Source organism: Neofelis nebulosa, chromosome 7 (assembly GCF_028018385.1).
Source record: "Neofelis nebulosa isolate mNeoNeb1 chromosome 7, mNeoNeb1.pri, whole genome shotgun sequence".
In the NCBI taxonomy this organism is placed as follows: Eukaryota; Metazoa; Chordata; class Mammalia; order Carnivora; family Felidae; genus Neofelis; species Neofelis nebulosa.
In genome coordinates, this window is record NC_080788.1 from 88,898,369 (window position 1) to 88,920,575 (window position 22,207).

General features: G+C 40.1%; 1 protein-coding gene across 4 annotated transcripts in view; it reads right to left on the bottom strand.

Annotated features, from left to right (window-relative positions):
• Positions 1-16,338: 16,338 nt before the first annotated feature.
• SEC23A (SEC23 homolog A, COPII coat complex component) overlaps positions 16,339-22,207 on the bottom strand; it is a 70,983-nt gene continuing 65,114 nt past the window's right edge. For all 4 annotated transcript variants that reach the window (XM_058738888.1, XM_058738887.1, XM_058738886.1 and 1 more), the window contains one exon: positions 16,339-17,730. In XM_058738888.1, coding sequence (XP_058594871.1) covers positions 17,641-17,730 — 90 coding nt within the window. In that variant the 3' untranslated portion in view covers positions 16,339-17,640. The remainder of the gene's footprint in view (positions 17,731-22,207) is intronic.

Genomic DNA, 22,207 nt, shown 5'->3' on the forward strand with positions numbered 1-22,207 from the left:
CATACACTATCTTGGGTCTTATCCCTGCCGTAGCTGCCTTCACATGCCTAGACCTCAAGGATGCCTTCTTCTGCATCCACCTGCCCCCCCCCCCCCGCCACCCCCAGAATCAACTGATCTTCACCTTCCAGGGGGAGAATCCTGAAAATCGTGACAAGAGCCTGTTGACTTGGACCAGATTGCCTCAGAGGTTCAAAAACTACCCCACCATTTTTGGCACTGCATTAGCCTCAGACCTAAGAGCCTTCCCAGTGGATCAACATGGCTGTGTCCTGCTTCAGCACATAGATGACTTACTGCAGCTGGAAGGTCTCGGGAGGACTGCGTGGAAGGAAATAGGCAGCTCCTTACCCTCCTGTGTGTCCTGGCATCACAGTGGGAGTCATAACCCAGATGTTGGGGTCATGGCATCACCCGGTGGCATATCTCTCCAAGCAGCTTGACTGTGTTGCCCAAGGCTGGCTGTTCTGCCTATGGGAACTTGCAGCCATGGCCTTCTTAGTGTCTGAGGATGACAAGTTATCTATGGGACAAGAATTGACAGTCCAAATGCCACATTCAATATTGACAATGGAATACAAGGGACAATACTGACTAACCAATGCCTGGATGATCAGATATCAGGGAATGCTATGTGAGAACCCGCACATTCACCTAGAAGTAGTGAACCCTAAACCCTGCAACCCTACAGCCTGTCAGGCCAGATCAACCAGACCATGACTGCATCGAAGTCATGGATAAGGTGTTCTCCAGCCAACCAGACTTGAAGGACCAGCCCCTCAAGGTCCCTGACGCTGAGTATTTCACTGACATAGCAGTTTTGTGAAAGAGGGAGAATGCCTTGCAGGGTGGTGGTGACCCTGAATTCTATCATTGGGGCCAAACCCCTGCCAAAGGGGACTTTGGCGCAGAAGGCAGAGCTCATCGCACTAACCTGAGCCCTCCAACTGGCGGCAGGCATACATGTTAATATACACAGACTCTAAGTATACCTTCACCACCCTCCACATACATGTGGCTTTTTTTTTTTTTAATTTTTCTTTTCAACGTTTTTTTTTTTTTTTTTTTTAATTTATTTTTGGGACAGAGAGAGACAGAGCATGAACGGGGGAGGGGCAGAGAGAGAGGGAGGCACAGAAGCGGAAACAGGCTCCAGGCTCTGAGCCATCAGCCCAGAGCCTGACGCGGGGCTCGAACTCACGGACCGCGAGATCGTGACCTGGCTGAAGTCGGACGCTTAACCGACTGCGCCACCCAGGCGCCCCACATGTGGCTTTATATAAAGAGAAGGGTCTAATAAACTCAGGAGAAAAAGACATAAAGTGTGATAAGGAAATCCTTGAACTCTTAGACACTGTGTGGGCCCCTAAAAGAGTGGCAGTCATGCATTGTCAGGGAGATCAAAGGAGAGACACCACGGCTGCACGGGGAAACCATAAGGCAGACCGAGAGGCAAATCCTGCAGCCTCCAAAGAAACAATCAGCAGCTTTAGCCGCTGCACTGTTCCCTAGTCCACTGGCAGAATGGGACCCTGATTACAACATGACAGTTTTATGACTGAAAATGGAAGCTACCTCCCAGGTGGATGGTGGAAATTTGAAGACAGCCAAGTAGCAATTCCTAAGGCCCTGGCTCCAGCTTTTGTCAACCAGTTCCATCAGGAAACCCATATTGGCTGGACAGCTCTCAAGACTACGCTGAGCCGACATTTCTACATCCCTCAACTCTCCAGCATTGTCTGAGCCGTGTGTGAGCAATGTGAAATGTGTGCCCAGAATAACCCACGTCAGGGACCCAAGGATGCCCCTGGGGTGCAGAGTGTCCAGGGAGCCCCATTTGAAAATATGATGGTGGACTTCACTGAGCTTCCCCAGGTCCGAGGCTGTAAATATCTGTTGGTCTTTGTGTGTCCTTTCTCAGGGTGGGTGGAAGCCTTCCCTACTTGCACAGAAGAGGCACATGAAATGGCCCGACTTCTTCTAAAAGAAATCATTCCTCAGGGCCTCTGGGTGGCTCAGTTGATTAAGCCTCTGACTTCAGTTCAAGTCATGATCTTGAGGTTTGTGGGTTCAGGACCCATGTCGGGCTCTGTGCTGACAGCTCAGAGCCTGGAGCCTGCTTCCAATTCTGTGTCTCCTTTCTCTCTGCCCCTCCAACACTCGTGCTTTGTCTCTTTGTCTCTCTCTCTCAAAAATAAAACAAATACTAAAAAGAAAAAGAAATCATTCCTCGGTTTGGGATCCCTATCACTATGGGATCAGATAACGGGCCAGCATTCGAGGCTGAGGTGGTGTGGCTGGTGGCAAAGGGGTTAAAGATCACCTGGAAGTTACACATGGCATACTGACCCCAGAGCTCCCGGAAGGTGGAACGAGCGAACCAAACCCTGAAGCTGCAATGAAGTAAACTATGTCAGGAAACCCACCTACACTGGGACCAGATGTTGCCAATCACCTTGTTAAGAATCAGGTGTAGCCCCACTAAGTAGATGGGGGTTCTCCCCTTATGAAAACTTTTATGGATGCCCCCCCCCTTATCAAGGGCATAAGAGGTGATCTAAATGAGATAGGCAATCTAACCCTAAGGCAACAGATGCAGGCCCTTGGCTCTCCCTAACCACCTTACACCATTGGGTTAGGGAGTGATTACCTGTGAGTCTGACCACAGCTGCTCACTCCTTTAACCAGTAGATGCTGTATAGGTGAAGGAGTGGAATGTCCAACCCCTAAAACCCCTCTGGAGAGGCCCGTTCACTATTATTTTGTCCACACCTACTGCAGTAAAGGTAGCCAAAGTAGGTCCCTGGATTCACCACAGCAGAGTGAAGCTGGCATCTCAAAACTGGGAGTGCATTCCTCATCCATTAACACCATGCAAGTTGACCACACAGAAGAAGCAATCTGCAACTCCAGAGGCTCTGGGAGACTGCAGCCCTGCTTTAGTGACTGCAGAAGCTAACTAATCTACACACAGAAGCTTGAAGAATCGACGGTCCAGTGAAACAAACAGACTGTCCTTGTTTTCTATATCTGTTTCCTTACTGTGATGCACCACCACCCCTGTGTCTCACTGTTATTGTGATTCTTGCTCTACTTTCCGCCATAGGATTGGCAGAGGCCGCCCCACCTAGCTGGGAGTGTTCTAAGAGGTTTCTGTTAGCACTTACCTTCCTTTTATAGATAGGATGCTTCATTTGGTATTGGTTGCTTCTAATCTGGACCCCTTCTGTAGACCTAGATTCCTCTTCTTGTGATGCATGTATTCACATAACCAGGTCAGGCCAGGGAGTCACCTGGACCTTACTATATCATACGCACTTGTCATGCCAAGGAAAAGTCCTGGAGACCTGCAGACACAATAAGATCACCTATGCTACCTGCCAACGGGAGAGTCAGTACACTTGCTTTGACCCACAATACTCCCCTAGCGAAGATTGGTTGGAAGTCCGATCCTCCTAAGGTGGGGGGAGGGTGGGCTTTGGTCAGTCAGACACAAATTAGTAACCCCAAATGACTGGTATCAATACTGTTTGATGTATGTGCGGTTATAGGTATTGGCCCAGAGGCATCTGTCATATGAAAAAAGTGGGCACTTTTCATAGAGGGCCCAAGGACTCTTGATATACCATGCAGAGGCTTAGATTGGGAGCGGGAATACCCACTCAATGACAAATACGTGTGTGAGGAAAACGGTTTATATGCCTATACACCTGAGTTTTTATGCCCCAGCTGAAGCTGTGTTTCATGGGCTACTTGGGAAAAAGAAGGCACAACAGTGCTCCTTAAGAAGGGGACCACTACATCAGGTTGTCAATCAAAAGCCTGTAATCCTGTTCATTTTACCATCATTAACCCAGGAGACTAAAAATGGCAAAGGGGCACCCAAATTGGCATCTGGATTCATGGGCAAGGGAGAAACCCAGGGACTGTGCTATATTTCAAGAGAGTCATTACCACCCATCCAACCATGTCCCATCAAGGCTTCTACTCCTTCTATGAAGAAATAAGAAGTAGCCCCCTCCCATTTCAGTCACAGCAAGGAACTTGTTTCTAGCCCTAGCAGAGACTATAGCCCAGATTCTGAAGATCTCTTCTTGCTATGTATGCGGGGGAACCAACATGGGAGGTCAATGGCCATGGAAGGCTAGAGAATTATATCCTTGCAAACCATATAAGGGAACAGAATACCCCAGTCCTACTACCAGGGCTTAGCTCCTCAAAACATCAATTATTGGGGAAAACTGCCTTGCCCAATGGGGAAGAAAGTTCACCATTTATGTTGGAAGCTTAACATGCCCAGACCAAAGATTTTATAACTCAACTGCCTGGGGAACCCAATGGTGGGGCTCTCCAGATCTCCTTGAGCCAGATCCCCACCCCTTGTCTAACTTCTCTGATCTCTAAAGGCTTGGGACAACTTCAATGCAGCCATCAAGTGGTGGGCCCCAGGTGGACTATACTGGATATGTGGAAGGACAGCCCATACAGTACGTCCCTTAGGTCAGGTTCATGTGTGCTGAGAACTATTCGTCCATCTTTCTTCCTGTTCCCACTTGCCAGAGGGGAACAATTGGGAGTCCAAGTGTATGGGGACAGGGAGACTCAATGGAAATGACGTGCCCTACAAACTGGCGATTGGAAAGATGATGAATGGCCTCCCGAGCATATAATCCAATATTATGTCCCTGCCACCTGGGCAGAGGATTGCTCCTGGGGCTACTGCACTCCCATTTACACGCTAAACCACATAATCAGACTGCAAGCAGTTGCAAAAATTATAACCGATGAAACTGCCAGAGCTCTTAACTTACTAGCCAAGCATCAGACAAAAATGCACAATGCTATCTATCAAAATTGCTGGGCCTTAGATTGCTTGCTTGCTTCTGAGGGAGGAGTTTGTGGAAAAATTTAATCTGAGCAACTGCTGCCTACAGATAGATGATGAAGAAAAAGTCTTAGAGGAGATCACAGATGGAATGAGAACGGTTGCTCATGTCCTAGTCCAGACCTGGAAAGGTTGGAACCCCGGGGAGGTATTTGGAGGATGGTTTTCAACACTCAGGGGATTCAAAACCATCACAGGTATTATCCTCTTGATTTGGGGGCCTTGCTTAATCCTACCTTGCCTAGCTCCCCTGGTTATATGGTCTGTCTCCAGCCTTATTGAGGTAATTGTCAAAAAGAAAACTGCCACGCATGTGATGATGTTATGGAAATATAAACCTCTAAACTAAGATGATGCTCTTTGACCCAAGATAGGGGATCTGAGCATCAAAGGGGGGAATGTGATAGGGCCCCTCTCTAAGGAATGTGGTGAAAACCTCAAGACAAGGGAAGGTAACCTGGCTATGTGTGCATGCATGGCATTCCTCATGACTCTGTAACATAGACTGCCCATTCAGACTGATTGAGAGACAAAGGAGTAAAAATTGTATGAAAGACAACACCCCACTGCACTTGGGGCTCAGCCTTTTGGGGTCTTAGCCCGATGAGCCTGTGCTGGCACAAATAAAGCTGCTTCCTGGAAAGAAAAGTCTCGGTGTCCCGACTCTCCGTGACTGACTGGCCTCTACAATCTTAGGGTTTGTGAGTTTGAACCCCATGTCAGGCTCTGTGCTGACAGCTCAGAGTCTGGAGCCTGCTTCGGATTCTGTGTCTCCCTCTCTCTGCCCCTCCCCTACTCGTGCTCTGTGTCTCAAATAAACATTAAAAAATAAAATAAAATAAACATTAAAAAAAAAAGAAAAATACTATCATCATACTTTAAATCTATATTTAGGTTATGACAAGAATGGACATATGGTCAAAATATTAAATATTCTACAAGAAATTATAGGCCAAAAATATGGTCACATCTGGAGATACTAGGATAATGTGTGACCTCAATATCAATGCAGCCTCTCTTATTGTGTTATAGAGTCCATAATCACTGCTTTTAAAAGAATTGATTTACAAAGCAAATAAAACATGTCATGTATTTATAATTTTCTTCTGGGAACTCCGATTATGAAAGCTTGTCGTGCATGATGTGGAACTAAAGTCATCTCTCCAATTTTGTACACTTTGAACAAACTATTTTTCACTTTTGAGGTCCAATTATTTCAGACAGGAGTAGGTATTAGCTTTCAGAAAACAAACACTAAAGCATGGGTGTTGATAGGGAAAAAAATCACATAAAGAACTAGAAAAGTTCAGAATTTAAAGTGCAGGAGGAAGATATTAAAGCATGATTTGTTTTCAGTTATGTAGTAGCTACTGCCCCCCTGAGGTTAAAAAGTGTTAGTGACTCCAAGCAATATACCCCTCGATTGAAATTTATTATTAGCACTTTCTTTTTTTCTTTAATTTTTTAAAGTTTTTACTTATTTTTGAGAGACAGAGACAGAGCATAAGCAGAGGACAGACAGAGACAGAGGGAGACACAGAATCTGAAGTTGGCTCCAGGCTTTGAGCTGTCAGCACAGAGCCAAACACAAGGCTTGAACCCACAAACCATGAGATCCTGACCTGAGCCAAAGTCGTACACTTAACCAACTAAGCCACACAGGCTCCCCTATCCTTAGCATTTTCTAACATGTTCCTCTGAAATGCTTCCCTTTGCTGTTTTTATTATGTTATTATTTATTTTCTTCCTTTAGTGATTCTCTCCTTTGTTCATTGAAGGCTTAACAATATAAAAAATCAGAGTGAATTAAAGTGTTCCCTGAATTCAAGAACTAGTTCAGCAATTCCACAAATAATAGAAAGTGAAAATAATACAGAGAAATGTAATGACACATTCCTCAACAGAAAAAAAGAACACAGAATCATTTTTGTCTCTTGACAAGTTTTGTCTCACATCCTTCTAAAAATTTAATAGTAAAGAATTTGCTAGAAATAAAACTTTATTAATTTTATGAAATCACAGGATTCAGAAATAAATGACAATTATACTCTATTGTATGAGTCCTCTAACACATAAAAAATCTTTCATTGATAGGCAAATATTAAATATGCCTTCCTCCCTACAGATATCTGACTGGTAGGTTAGTTCTATAACTTTCTAGAATCATCAGCAACTGATATTTTTAGCACAAAGCACTGCTGTATAAATCATTTTTATCTCTAATCTCTGAGGGCTTATGTAACCTACATACTATTACATATAATATAGTGATTGAATGGTAATATCTCTGAGTTACTTTTTAGCTACAACTTCCAAGAAACATATGCTACATATGGTATCATTGAGTTGTGAAAAGAAGTGTCCATTTTTAACCCAAACTCCAAGCAGGGAGGGACTTCCTATGGTTATAGCCCACAAGGAATCCCCACCCAGTAGAGTAGACCCAGCAGGCAGAAAGGACCATAACCACACAACATTGTGCAGAGAGCTGCTGCCTCGTGTCACCTTCCTCATTAACAAGAAAAGCAGGCAGATGGCTTTGTCCAGCATTTTAAAGGCAAGCATAACCTTTCATTAGAATTGGCTGATGAATGGGAACCTGGGTGGCTCAGTCAGTTAAGCATCCGACTTCAGCTCAGGTCATGAGTTCTGCATCGGGCTCTCTGCTGACAGCTCAGAGCCTGGAGCCTGCTTCAGATTCTGTGTTTCCCTCTCTCTCTGCCCCTCCCACACTTACACGCTGTTCTTCTCTCTCAAAAATAAATAAACATTTTAAAAAATGTAAAAAAGAATTGGTTGATGAAGGTTCAGCTGTTAAGGTTTACTTTGAGCAGTTTATAAGCAAATCCTGTAACTAGGAATAACAGTAAGAACTCTATATAAGCAAATCCTGTAACTAGGAATAACAGTAAGAACTGTGTATCACGAAATAGAGTGTGGAGGAAGAGTCGAGAGGGTGGGACTCAGGAGAAAAATCTGGGCAAGAATGTATCAGAAAACAGACCCATTCCCAAGACATACTGATTAAGAAGTATCTGTGAGAGGGGCATCTGGGTGGCTTAGTTGGTTAAGTGTCCGACTTCTGCTTAGGTCATGATCTCACAGTTCATGAGTTTGAGCCCCACAGCAGGCTCTGTGCTGACAGCTTGGAGCCTGGAGCCTGCTCCAGATTCTGTGTCTCCCCTTCTTTCTGCCCCTCCCCCGCTCATGCTCATGCATTTTCTCTCCCTCAAAAAAAAAAAAAAAAAAAAAAAGTATCTGTGAGAGAAGAACCAGAGACTGACAGTGGGATTCTCTTTATGCATACCATTCACACTCTTCTTGTGGGTGTGTAACAAAGGGCTTGGACGAAGATGTCCAGATAACACAGATAGCAGATCCCAGAGTGAGCTGTAAGATAGGCCATCAAGCAGAACTATAAATGGGGTGATGCATGCTTCCCACCTAGCACAGGACCTAGCCATTGTTAAATGGGACTATGTCTATGACTTAGAGTGATCTTTAAGTCTATTTGGTGGGAGTAACCTAAAAGTGATCAGCCAGCTACAGTCTCCATTAGGTGGCTGAGGGGTGGGAAACTACACACGCTGAACAAGTTTAAAGGGACAGGCAGACACAAATTACAGTAGCTTTCATAATTATGGCTCATGATCCTACTCATTCAATGTACTAGTTACAAAGATGTGGAGTGAATCATATATAACTCCTGTTACTCATTGATATTAAGGCTTTTGTTGTCTTCAGAAAGCTGTAAGTTAGTAATCCTGCTGGATCCTGCTGGTTAGAAAGACCCCTAAACCAGATGGGCAGATAAAACACTACGACTCCTGGGACTGTATCCAAATGTGCCACACTCTCAGTTCCTCTGATTAGTTTCATGAATACCAAATCCCTATTCTTTGCAATATCAGGTCAAAAGGTAAATTTATCATGGTCACTGTGATCTTCGTTTCACCAATAAGTTTAATTCTTCTCACATAATGGGGATTTGTTGTAAGGGCACATTTGGGAATCAGGATGAAAAGATTCCAGAAATAGCAATTCTGCAAGATTCAAGGCAATCTAGGAACCATTCCCCAGCTGGACTTCATGGATCTTAACCTTAATGTTCCACCACATTTTGTTTCTTTTCTATCATTTTTCCTCTCATTACAGAATGGCTACTGTTCTCTGGATTTTTCTATTCAACTTTTAGGAGTGCCTTTAGAAAATTTGATCCCATCCCTTTGCTTAGGAAAGAGACTGAGGTTGGCTGCTTAACTCAGCAGAGGGCTGTAAGAGGCAGGACATCTTGGGTGTAGCAGGCATGGTGACTGACATGTCTCATACACTATGTAAAAGATTTGGTTTTCTTCCTCTGTAGTGGTAACCTTAGGTTTTAAGTTATAAGTGGGTTTTAACTATGACAGAAACTGAGCCATATATATATAACATATATCATAGCTACATCATTATTAAACACATTTTGTGATTATATTCTTAATAAATAAAAGTATTCTCTGGACAAATTTAAATGTATCTCTGACAATCACAGCTTCATAATCTATTTAATCAAAAGAAATCCCCACATCACTCCACAGAAATATGATTTTATGGAAGGTCTTGCAGAAAGGTGGAGAGTTTTTTCAATCCAGTTAGTCTCCTTCATTAGATACAGTCAGATTCTTAAGTTCTACAGACAACAAATGCTATTAACTTAAAACTATAGGGGCACCTGGGTGGCTCAGTCGGTTGAACGTCTGACTTCGGCTCAGGTCATGATCTCGCAGTTTGTGAGTTCGAGCCCCGCGTTGGGCTCTGTGCTGACAGCCCAGAGCCTAGAACCTGCTTCAGATTCTGTGTCTCCCTGTCTCTCTGCCCCTCCCCTGCTCACGCTCTGTCTCTCTCTGTCTCAAAAATGAATAAAAAACATTTAAAAAAATTTAAAAATAAATAAATAAATAAATAAAACTGTAAGGTGCAGGTGGAGAAGCAGATGTAGCTGTCACCGGTATAGGCTGAGTACACACAGTGCTATGAGTGGGTGCTGAGTGTTCCTGCCAGAGAACCTGCAATAACAAAACATTAGTTCCCTGAAACCATGCTGGACTTTAGACTCCAAATGGAAACTAATCATTAGAGTCATTTACAACAAGCCATGTCAAATGTGTGTATGACGTTCAATAAGTAAACATAATCAAAAAGGTTCACTGTAAATAGATGAGAAGATGAGAAGACAAGAACATACACAAAACTGTAGTCTGTTGGTCTAAAGTCTGCTCAGACTATCAAATTAATTTTTCTAACTTTGGCAAGATCCATGTCTACCCTCATGCATAATAAACATACCTAATTAAGAACACTTCATAACATGTCTTAGCAATCTCTCTCATGGTCCTAAAAAATGGAACATATCATCCTTAAAATGATTAAAGGCAATTGTTAATTAAGCCATTTCACAGATTATTACTTAGGATCTTATTTTCTCAAAACCCCTGTTAAAATACAGAACCTATTTCTGGGTATTATCAAAACCCGGGATTCAATGAAAACATTCTCTTTGGTCACATGATATTGTACTACCATTAATATTTCAGTAACTTGATAGCTTTTCTAATAGAAATACTTCCTTGCTGAAAAAGATATATTTGATAAATCAGTTGGCTTAATGTTCTCATTAAAAATAGAATTTTAGAATTAAACGTTCCAAGAGACCATACATGATGGCATAATCCATGCTCAACAGAGGAAGACTGCCTGACTGTGCTCCCTACATACCTTGTTAGCACTTAGTAAATAATTAATAAAAGAACTTCATCTAATTTCATAGCTTCAGCTATCAAACTCTATGCTTATGGTTCCAAAACCTGAGTCTCCCGATTCCAGAATGCACATTTCCAACTGACTGTTCGACTTCTTTGTATGGAAGTCCCAAAACATGCTGAAAATGTTGCTTTTAGCAGAACTTGCTATTTAAATTGTGGTCCTGAAAGCAACACTGGTATCACCTGGGAACTTGTTAAAAGTGCCAAACCTCAGACTCAGTTTCAGACCTACTTCAAAATCTGCATTTTGGTTATCTGTAGGTGATTCCTATGCATGTTCGAGTTTGGGAAGTACTGCTGTAGGATACATCTCTGTTGAATTTTACTTCTTCACAGATGTTTTCAAACATGCAAAGTATTTGACCTATCAGCATCTCACAAGGATTTTATGAAGATTAATGTTTAAACCTTTGCAGATTAAGTTATTTTTAAATTGCCTTGAAGACAGGAACTATCTGCTCTAATGCACTAAATAAAGTGAAATGTAATCCTTCATTTCTAGAGGTTCTTTTATCAGTATACTTATCGCAGTTCAAAATGACATCCTTACTGTAACTCAAAAGCAATCTCCAAATTTGTTATTCTTAAAAAAATCTCTAACCTCTACAAAAATTGTTGATTCTATGGATCTCCCTACTTTGTCAAAACAAACAGTGCAGTTCCCAGAATAGGTTAAACATATACAGAAGGATCATTCTGGGACTGCTCTGCCCTGTTAAGGCAGCTGAGCATTATCTAGACCCAGGGCAGAAAACAGCATTTTCCCCAGGAGAGCAAGCCACATTTCCTATGGAAAACAGATTCACACCACTTGGCTCTGCAATGCACGTTTCTTTACTTAAATACTCTGGTTATTGCATCTGGAAAACACACAGTGCTCTGTTAGAAAGTGGGTGCACGGGGCGCCTGGGTGGCGCAGTCGGTTAAGCGTCCAACTTCAGCCAGGTCACAATCTCGCGGTCCGTGAGTTCGAGCCCCGCGTCAGGCTCTGGGCTGATGGCTCGGAGCCTGGAGCCTGTTTCCGATTCTGTGTCTCCCTCTCTCTCTGCCCCTCCCCCGTTCATGCTCTGTCTCTCTCTGTCCCAAAAAATAAAAAAATAAAAAAAAAAAACATTGAAAAGAAAAAGAAAAAAAAAAAAAAAAGAAAGTGGGTGCACGATGTCCTGCTTGGAAGCGGTTTTTCTAAATTGGCAAACACCTCCTGCATTATAGGCCGCCCTGCTCTCTTTTAATGACAAGATCAGAGAATGCCGGATGGCTTTGTAGGTCAATGATCACAGTTCCTCAGAATGTGTTGTATAAAACAGATTTAAATATTCTCCATCAAATTCTGGTCAAGGTTTATTTTGGTATGTGACATGTTATTCGTTCCCAATTCACTAACATTATCTTTAAACGTGTTAAGTCATTTGCAGGATTCAGCAATTTACAGCTATCATGTTTTACTTGTTACTGAAAGTACTTTACAGAGGTCAGATGACCAACAATCTGGGGCTTTGACAGGGAATTCTTGAATTGGATAATTCTTGACTTCAGTGGAGCTTTGAACTCCAAAATTCCACAATTTCTCAAGTTTGAAACTACTTCTACATTCCTGGGTAGTAAATGTATGATTATAACATCTAATCTTCCCTGAAATTCATGAAAGGAAACATTTTAGATGGCTTGGTCATTAAGCAACTAAACAATTATGCTTCTTGGGGTGCCTGGGTGGCTCAGTCACTTAAGCATGTGACTCTTGATTTCTGCTCAGGTCATGATCTCACGGTTCATGGGTTCAAGACCTGCATCGGGCTCTGTGCTGACAACATGGAGCCTGCTTGCAATTCTGTCTCCCTCTTTGCCCTTCACCCCACTCTCTCTCAAAATAAATAAACATGAAAAAAATGTTTTAATAAAATAAATCATTACATCAGTGGAACAATTTAGAAATTTTTCTTGGTGTAAAGTTTTAGATGACATTAATCAAAACTCAAAACAGTTGCAGTCTAAACCAGGCTTAAACAATTTACAGTAAAATGCTAAGTTTTAGGGGTGCCTGGGTAGCTCAGTTGGATTAAGTGCCTGACTTCTACTTAGGTCATGATCTCATGGTTCATGAGTTTGAGCCCCACATCGGGCTCTCTGTTGTCAGCACAGAGCCTGCTTTGAATCCTCTGTCCCCTCTCTCTCTCTCTGCCCCTCCCCTGCTTGTTGTCTCTCTCTCTCTCCCTCAAAAATAAATAAAATTAAAAAAACAAACAAACACTAAGCTTTAGATCAGCACACAGAAACTGCAGAGAAGACAATTAAATATGCAGTAACAAAATATAAGAAAATAAACATTTATACTGAAGAATCAAATTTCAAAGAACACCATGAAAGTAACAGATGTTTGTCCTACATGGTCAAAAGAAATAAGCAATATTCAAATGCCTTGATCTATAACTAACTGGACATTTCTTCGAAACCAAAGGATCAAATGTCAATGTGCACCATCACTCAGCCACTTGCTCTCATTTTTGTGAAAGAAGAAAAACTTCAGAGGGTTTTACCAAATGTAATAGGAATTTATCTTCAATTTTCTAATTTATATACTATAGTGGAAATTGTTTTACCAAGAAGTTTTTTGAAAGTCGCTAGCATCAATCCCGAAGAAAGTTTTAAGAATTTAGGAATTTATGAAATTTGTGAAAATATCAAATTTACTTAGAAAGTTTTGCTATTTATATCTGTTGCTTCAAATGAAAAAAAAACTTGAAATTAATAAAAAGTGTTCTTCAAATAGTATATGATTTTGCTCATTACAGTGAAAACCCATTAAATGTTTTTCAATTTTAATAAAATACACTAAAAAGTATTAATCCAGTATTTTTTCCTTTGTCTTTTACCATGCTTTCCCTTTGCTACCTTCATTTTTCTTGCTTTTTTACCACATTGCTTTAATTTTTTTAAATGTTTATTTATTCTTGACAGAGAGAGAGCATAAGCAGGGGAGGGGCAGAGAGAGGGAGACAGAGAATCTGAAGCAGGCTCCAGGCCCTGAGCTGTCCGCACAGAGCCTGACATGGAGCTCGAACCCACAAACTGTTAGATCATGACCTGAGACGAAACCAAGAGTTGGACACTTAATCAACTGACTGAGCCACCCAGGTGCCCCATGATCAGATTGCTTTTATTGCTTTTTTTCTTCCACTGGTTTGGAAGCTACATGATCTGGTTTGAAAGTTTCATTGGTTTGATCTGTGTTATCCTTAACTTTTAAAAATACATAGCTAATTTTATGTTGATTAAGCCTAAAACTGACATCTCTCCATCCATCTTCCAAATGCTTGAGACATTTTAATATTTTTGGGTTTGTTTTTTTTTTAATGTTTCCTTAGGAGGGAAAAAACCCCCAACTTCCCAGTATCACATCCTCAACCCAAATTATTGGACTTTATGTCGGTATAATCCATAGATGGGAAAGAAAAAAAATCTGAATTTCTTTAGTAATGTAACTTCATTATTCCATATCTAGTATTGTATACTGATTATTATATTCATCAGATAATAATACGTTAAATCTAGATCAGCTTTTGTTTTTCTATTAAAGAAAGGATGAAGTGTTTTAATTTCACTACATAAACTATTAAAAAGCAAGGAAGAGAAACCATCTGAATTACTTGATAAAATGCTCAAAATGAATGCAAATCAAGCATGTGGGAGTATAAACAGTATGCATGCATGTATATCAGAAACATGGAAAATGAAAATAAAATGGAAAGATGAGCATTAGAAAGCAAATAATCCTAATTTGTTGGTGTTTGAAAAATAACTGAAAAATTATTTTCATTTAAAATAAAACCAAGTGCAATAAGCCACAGCACTTAATTTGTAACAGTTAATGAAAAATGCATTCGCTTTTGTCACTATATAATTCCCAAGCACTACACCTAAGACTAATGCTTAGGTAGAACTAGAGACCTCTCTCCAATACTGCACATCTTTTCATCTGCGCCCTTGTGCTATTTTTCTAAAGGAGATCTAGGAACCAATTGATATGTAGTATGCAATGTTACTGGATCAAAGTATTTGGATTTTATTATTAGGGCAAAGGGAATGACATCATCAGATTTGTATTTCAGTGAATTGAAGAGGGGGGTGGAGGAGACTGGGGAAAGTAGACTGGTTAGGGGGCTGCTGCCCCAACCACGTAAGATACAATGAAGGTAGAACAGCAGTAAAACGGAGCGTAGTAAATAGATTAGGGGGATTATTAGAGAGGCTGAACTGGTGAATATAGTTACTAACGATGTGGAGAGTAAGAATGGAAAATGATTCATTGGTTTCTGGCCTGGACAAGCACATTCTCAGATGCAGTCTGTGGAGGTAGGGAATATAAGACACAAGTTTATCAATCAAGTGGGGAACTGGATAGAGAAAATGTCAGCTCACTTTTGGAATCAGCCAACAAAAGAATAAATTTATGTTGTTACAACAAAATAAAACTACACAGATGAGGTCTAAAGTTGTTTTTTAATTTTTTTAATATTTATTTATTACTGGGAAACAGACACAGAGCGTGATCAGGGGAGGGGTAGAGAGAGGGGGAGACACAGAATCTGAAGCAGGCTCCAGGCTCTGAGCTGTCAGCACAGAGCCCCATGCAGGGCTCGAACTCACAAACTGCAAGATCATGACCTGAGCCAAAGTCGGTCACCTAACCAACTGAGCCACCCAGGTGCCCCTAAAGTTGTTTTTAGAGGTAAGGCCACTAGGGGGCAGTAGGCTCAACAGTGAATACAAAATAGTTCTGGACCTACTGGAGCTTTTCAGTGCTGCTGCTGAGTTCACAAATGCTCTTTATTCACTCTAAATTTCATTAAAAGGGTTAAACATTTCGTTCTTCAACAATCAAATTAAATAGCTAATAATTTAGTAATATCTAAATTAGACACAAACAGATCCCAGGTTATTTCTTTTAAATGTCAAGTTAAAAGGGCATGATACATTTGCTCCTCTTTATCCCTTCAATACAAAGGTGCTTCAGCTTGTGTAATTGAGTTAGAAGTAAAGGGTAAGTACTGACTTCTATCATTCGAGAGTAACAATGCATTCTTAAAGAGCTTAAGTTAAGGGGCCACACAAATAAACATGTATCATCATCACAGGGGCTTTCAAAAGTGTGTTTAACTCCAAAACACAATTTCCTTATAGCCAAAACAACTACTTTGGGGAGGATGAAAATACTCTAAAACTGATGGTGGTTGTGATACCTGAGTGGTTCTGTTGGTTAAGCATCTGTCTTAGGCTCAGGTCATGATCTCACAGCTTGTGAGTTTGACTCCCACATCAGGCTCTCTGCTGTCACTGCAGAGTCTGCTTCACACCCCCATCTCCCTCTTTCTCTGCCCCTCCCCTGTTTGTGCTCTTCCTCTCTTCCTCAAAAATACATAAAAACATTTAAAATAACTGTGGTCGATGATTACACAACTCTGAATATTCTAAGAACCACTGAGCTGTACGCTTTAAATGGGTGAATTGTGTGGGTGTGTGAACTATACCCCAATAAAGCTGCTATTCTTAAAAAATGAATACTTTTTAATCTACTCATAGCAGATTTTATAATTGCTCTAATTTTACATTAGGCTTCTCAGGCTTTATTAGACTTTGAAATAAGCAGGAAAACACAGAAAAAGTATATTTTATTGGTATTTAGGCCTAGCACAGTTCAACTCAAATAAAATGGAACAGAGCAATTTATTTAATTGAATACAACATATAAACTTTTTTTTTAAGTTTCTGTTTTATCATACGATTGTGTTCATGCAAGTACAATCATCAAACTGTCCTTCCAAGCATTTATCATAGCACCACCTTTTATTTGCAGTACTTGATATAAATTTCATTGTCAAACATATCTGGCTTTAGCAATGTAAACATTTGCTACAAGTAAACTTTAAAAGGTAAAAGTGAATTATACTAATGAATAAATCAAAATAAAACTGAGCATCACCACATGATATAATTCAACAAAATATTATATAATACTGTTTGAGTAAGAACTTAATACATTTCACAATATGGAAGCAGAAATAAGAAATAATATGTAAACTCCCAAAATAGTGTTAAAATACTGAAGGATATAATATAAAATTTACCTCAGAAAAACAAGGGGAAACAACATAACCATGCAGTAAAAACCAAATTTGGTTTAGTAGTGATGACAGTTATTTTACTGCAAAGCCTTCCTAAAACGCATTCTGACAAAATGGTTTAATTTCTATCTCCCTTTTTAAAAAACTTATCACGTCTCATTACATAGGTTGGGTACTTTATGGGAATTTCACATTTGTCAGTTGTGGGATTGTTACCCCAAAAAACTTTCCATCTCTAAACTATTTTTCCAAATGACCAAAAACATTAAATTATCTTCATGAAAATTACCATATATAAAGTCAAATAATCCCTAAACAAATCATCATAAAAATAAATCTGCCTTAACAGAATAAGTACAGAAAAAGGTGTATACATAAGTGCTCGAAAATCACAGATATATTTCAACGAATAGGCAAAAATGTTCACATTTATCATTACTGTCAATGATTTTGCTTACTTGGTTAAAATCAAGAAACAAGTTTTCAAAAAGTCAGCAAGGACATTCAGTGCCACTTTGTATTTTTCTGCAATATACAAATGAGTTATGTCTCTGTAGTGCAAGGCCAACTCTATTTCAACTCTTTAACATAATTAAGTTATAAAGACCTCAGATTTCTAAAACCAGCCATAATACTGTGGCAAGCAAAATAAATTTGTTCTTATTGCTCTTATATTCCAGCTTATTCTACAAATGTGAACATTTTCCCACATGTCTCAAACCATACTAATACAAAGAGTCTACAGAGATACCTGTATTGGTTTCCACAGATAAACTGAAAAAGGAAATTGAAGTATTATTTCATCTTAAGTGTCCTTAATATGTTTAGCACTTCAAGCAGCACTTGACACAGCAAGTTTCTTCAAGTGATCCATAAACACTTGTAAACTAACATCATCTGTGAGAATAGGTGCTCCAGACTCCTGGAAGAAAAGAAAGATATTTGCTATGATTAAAACAGCAGTTTTAACATAGAGTATGCTGACAGCACAGAGCCTGCTTTGGATCCCGTTTCCCTCTCTCTCTCTGCCCCTCCCCGGCTTGTGCACATGTGTGCTCATACTCTCTACTCTCTCTCTTTCTCTCTCTCAAAAATAAAGGAATAAACATTTTTTTAAATGTAAATAAGTAAATAAATAAATAAATCACAAGAAAATCACTGTAAGCAGAATAATGCCTACGCTCCAGTTGTATAATACAGAATTTGACTGGCCTTACTTAGTCCCAGGTTCCTAAGAGGGAAATTCCTTGGAATTTCCTAACATAGTGTCTTTGTTATTCATAAGCCCTCAGATCACACTTGAGTTTATGCTTTGAGATAACTCAGGGTGAGGGCCAATCACCAGAAAGATCAATATGATTAGAGGGTGGGGTGGGGGGATTTAAGACAGCCTGACCTTTAGGGAAGGGAAGTGAGGTGAAGGGAGGGAAAAGAGGAAGGGAGCTGGAGATTCAATCAATCCTGGCTGGTAGTAAAGAAACAAACAAGTTAACTCTGGATACCAAAGCACAGTGGAGCTTCCTGTTTAACAAATTTATCAATGCTAGGAGGGTGACACATCCTGATTCTACAGAGAAAGAGCACAAAAGCTCTATCTAGAACCCTTCCAGACCTCACTCTGTGGGTCTCTTTGCTAATCCTTATTTGTAATCTTTAATATAAAACTGTGATCATAAGTAACAGTGCTCTCCTGAGTTCTGTGAGTTGTTCTAGGGAATTATCAAACCTGAGGGGGGGCTTGTGGGGAAGCCACCCCCTACAACCACACACACACACATACACACGCACACACACACACACACACACACACACACACAGATCTGTAGCTAGTTGGTCAGAAGTACAGGGAACCTGGGATCCCACCTGCAGCTGGCATCTGAAGTTGGGGGCAGTCTTGTTCTGAACCATGTCCTTTCACTTGCAGAATCTGCATTACCAGTAAGTGGTCAGCATCAGATTTGCACCGCAGAATCAGAATAGCTCCAGACCCAACTTAATCTTTATAGTACTAAAGTAAGTGCTCATTTGTCTTGACTGTATTGCCGCTTTTATCACTACTAAGGAATAAATCTCTCTTGGTGAGATTATTGCTGCCTACTAAAATACACTTGAGAGGCACCTGGGTGGCTTAGTCGGTTGAGCTTCTGACTCTTGATTTTGGGCTTCTGATTCTTGATTTTGGCCAAGGTCATGGGATAGAGCCCTGTACTGGACTCCACACTCAGCATGGAGCCTTTTTAAGATTCTCTCTCCCTCTCTCTCTCTCTCTCCCCCCCTCCCTCTCTTCCCCCCTCTCTCCTGCTTGTGCTCCCTCGCTTTCTCTCTAAAATAAAAATAAAAAAATAAAATTGCACATATTTCAGGGCACCAGCGTGGCTCAACTGGTTGAGTATCCACTCTTGCTTTCAGCTCAGGTCATAATTCCAGGGTCATGGGATAGAGCCCCATGTCAGGCTCTGTGCTGAACATGGAGCCTACCCGAGGTTCTCTTGTTCTCCCTCTCCCTCTCCCCCTCGCCCCTGCTCACAAGCTCTCTCTCAAATAAAAAAAAAGAAAAATAAGGAAAATAATATTGCACATATTTGGGGACACCTGGGTGGCTCAGTCAGTTGAGCATCTGACTCTTGATTTTGGCTCAGGTCATGATCCCAGAATCCTGGGATCAAGCCCCACGTTGGGCTCTGCACTGAGCATGGAGTCTGCTTGAAATTCTCTCTCCCTTTCTCTCTGACCCTCTCCCCCTGACTTAAAAAAAAAAAAAAAAACTGCACATATTTTAACAGAAATGCCAGTTGGAAGGAAGAATATTTACAGTATTTTTATTTATTTTTAAATTTTTGGTTTTTTTGAGAGAGAGGGAAAGAGAGAACAAGTGGGGGAGGGGCAGACAGAGAAGGGGACAGAGAATCTGAAGCAGGCTCTGTGCTGACAGCAGAGAGCCCAATGTAAGGCTCAAACTCATGAACTGTGAGATCATGACCAGATCCAAAGTCAGACACTTAACTGACTGAGCCACCCAGGCATCCACACAGCATTTTTAAAATAAACTATTCTTATAACTTTTCACTCAAGTCACTTTAATTGATCTCTGTGGGTTCTAAGTAACAAGAGTTAGGGAAAATTCCTATCCTTTATTTTAATAAAAACTGTGTTGACAGAATGACCCTGGTAATCCAATCCACTAATAATGAAAAAGGTTTTCTAGGGGTGCTTGGGTGGCTCAGTCAGTTGAGAATCTATCTGACTCTTGATTTCGGCCCAAGTCATGATCTCACAGTTCCTAGGATTGAACCCCAGGATTTTTGCTTGGGATTCTCGCTTTCTGCCCCTCCCCCACTTACTCTTTCTTTCTCTGTCTCTCTCAAAATAAATAAATAAAAAATTTTTTTAAAAAGGTTTTCTAGATTTTATATCTGGATTTTAAAATTTTTCACCTAATACTCAAGTTCTCATTTATAAGTAAATATAAAAAATCTAAAACAAAGTAGTTAGGTAATTTTCAGAGATCAGCAAGTAAGGATCAATTGTAAGATGGAAATTTATAGCTCTTGTAAATTCTAGTCTGGCATAGCCACAGACCTGCCATAACTTCTGCTGAATAAAGAAAAGTCCATTTTATTACGTATTTTCATGAGCTAATTATAAGAATTTAAAAACTTGTTAAGGAAGGGAGACAATAGCACTGGGATTAACAGCTTGGAGTTTGGAGCCAGACTGCATGGGCTCAATTCCTTGCTCAGCCACTTACTGCCTGTATGACTTTGAGGAAGTTACTTAACCCCTCTGTGTCTTAGTTTCCTCATCTTTAAAATAAGGATAATAACAGGACCTATTTCACATGGTTGTTATAATGATTAAATAAGTTCAACTGTGTAAAGAAACAGAATACCTGACACACACAACAGGAATACATGTTTCAACTATTATCATTATTACCTTTTCTGAAAAACCTATTATTTTATAACACTGAAATATCTTTCCTTATTCAACATTCACAGTTAACACAGAGAAGCAAAGGTCTCAAAAATATGACTTAGACTAGTAATAACCTGGTAGCTCTTGGATTTTTTCTTTCTGCAACTATTCCTGATTTTTCTTCAATTTACACATTTTCCACCTCAATTCACCCAATCTCAGATCTATTTCTCCTGGTCAAGGCAAAATATTTATCAATTTTCTAATTTATATACTGTAGAGATCTTATTTGAAATTATAAATAGTAACGGTCACCTCAAACTTATCAAAAACTTGCAGCTGATTGATCTTAATTTTTCAACTGCGCCTTTTTCCTCCTTAAAATATATCCAGGTTCAGGCAGAAAGATCTAAACTTTATATCATTTAGTATATGAAGCACTACAAGCAATGGGGAAACAGTGTTGCTGTGGTGCCCTCTTCAGGCCATCCATAGATAAAACTCACTGGGGACTTGATTTCTGACAAAAAGAAAACTAAAGTGTAAGATTGTATAATTTTTAGTAAAATGCCTGGCTACTAAGTTAACTTCCTAAATAGCAATCATCAATTTAATTTAATGATTAAAAATTCAGACTCTCCAGTCATAAAGGCCTAGAGTCAAATCCAGACCTGCCATAATTTGCCTATGTGATCCTGGATAAGTTACTTAAGCTATATAAGCCTCAATTTCCTCTTCTGAAAAATACAGTTAATAGTACTCACCTCATAAGAGTGTTTTGATGATTAAATAGGACTGCATAAAAATCTTAGCACAGTAACTAAAACAGCATAGATTCAATTTATTAGTTATGATATCTATAAAAATATTAGCATAATTTACAAAAATCGTAGGTCAAGAAAGACCTTAGGGCTCTCATTTATGCCTTTGCTTCCAGGCTATAATAATTAAACTTCAAAGTTTAAATCAGATTTTATTTCCTATTTAAAATATCTTTAGGGAGAGACTTAATTTCTTTCCCCATTGATAACAAGAAAAACTAATATTTACCAAGTCTTACCGTGCATATCAAGCACGTATTAAACTCTGTAACACACAAGGAAGAAAAGGCAAAGAGAAGACTTTGAAAACTTATAGAGGTTTCAACTACCAGCCCAGAATGATGTTTCTCCATCTTTAACGGCTCAACAAGTTCTTTATAAGTCTACCAACTACATCTCCATGTTGTAATTTTTTTTTAAGTAGGCTCCATGCCCAATGTGGGGCTTGAACTCACGACCCCGAGGTCGAGAGTCGCATGCTCTACAGAGTCAACCAGGTGCCCCCATGTTGTAATTTAAACCCAGAAAAGCAAGAAGCAAGTTATTATTTACATGATCTAAACTACGTTAAAAAAAATTTTTTTTAAAGGTTTGTTTATTTTTGAGAGAGGGAGACAGAGCGTGAGCAGGGGAGGGACAGAGAGAGAGGGAGACACAGAATCC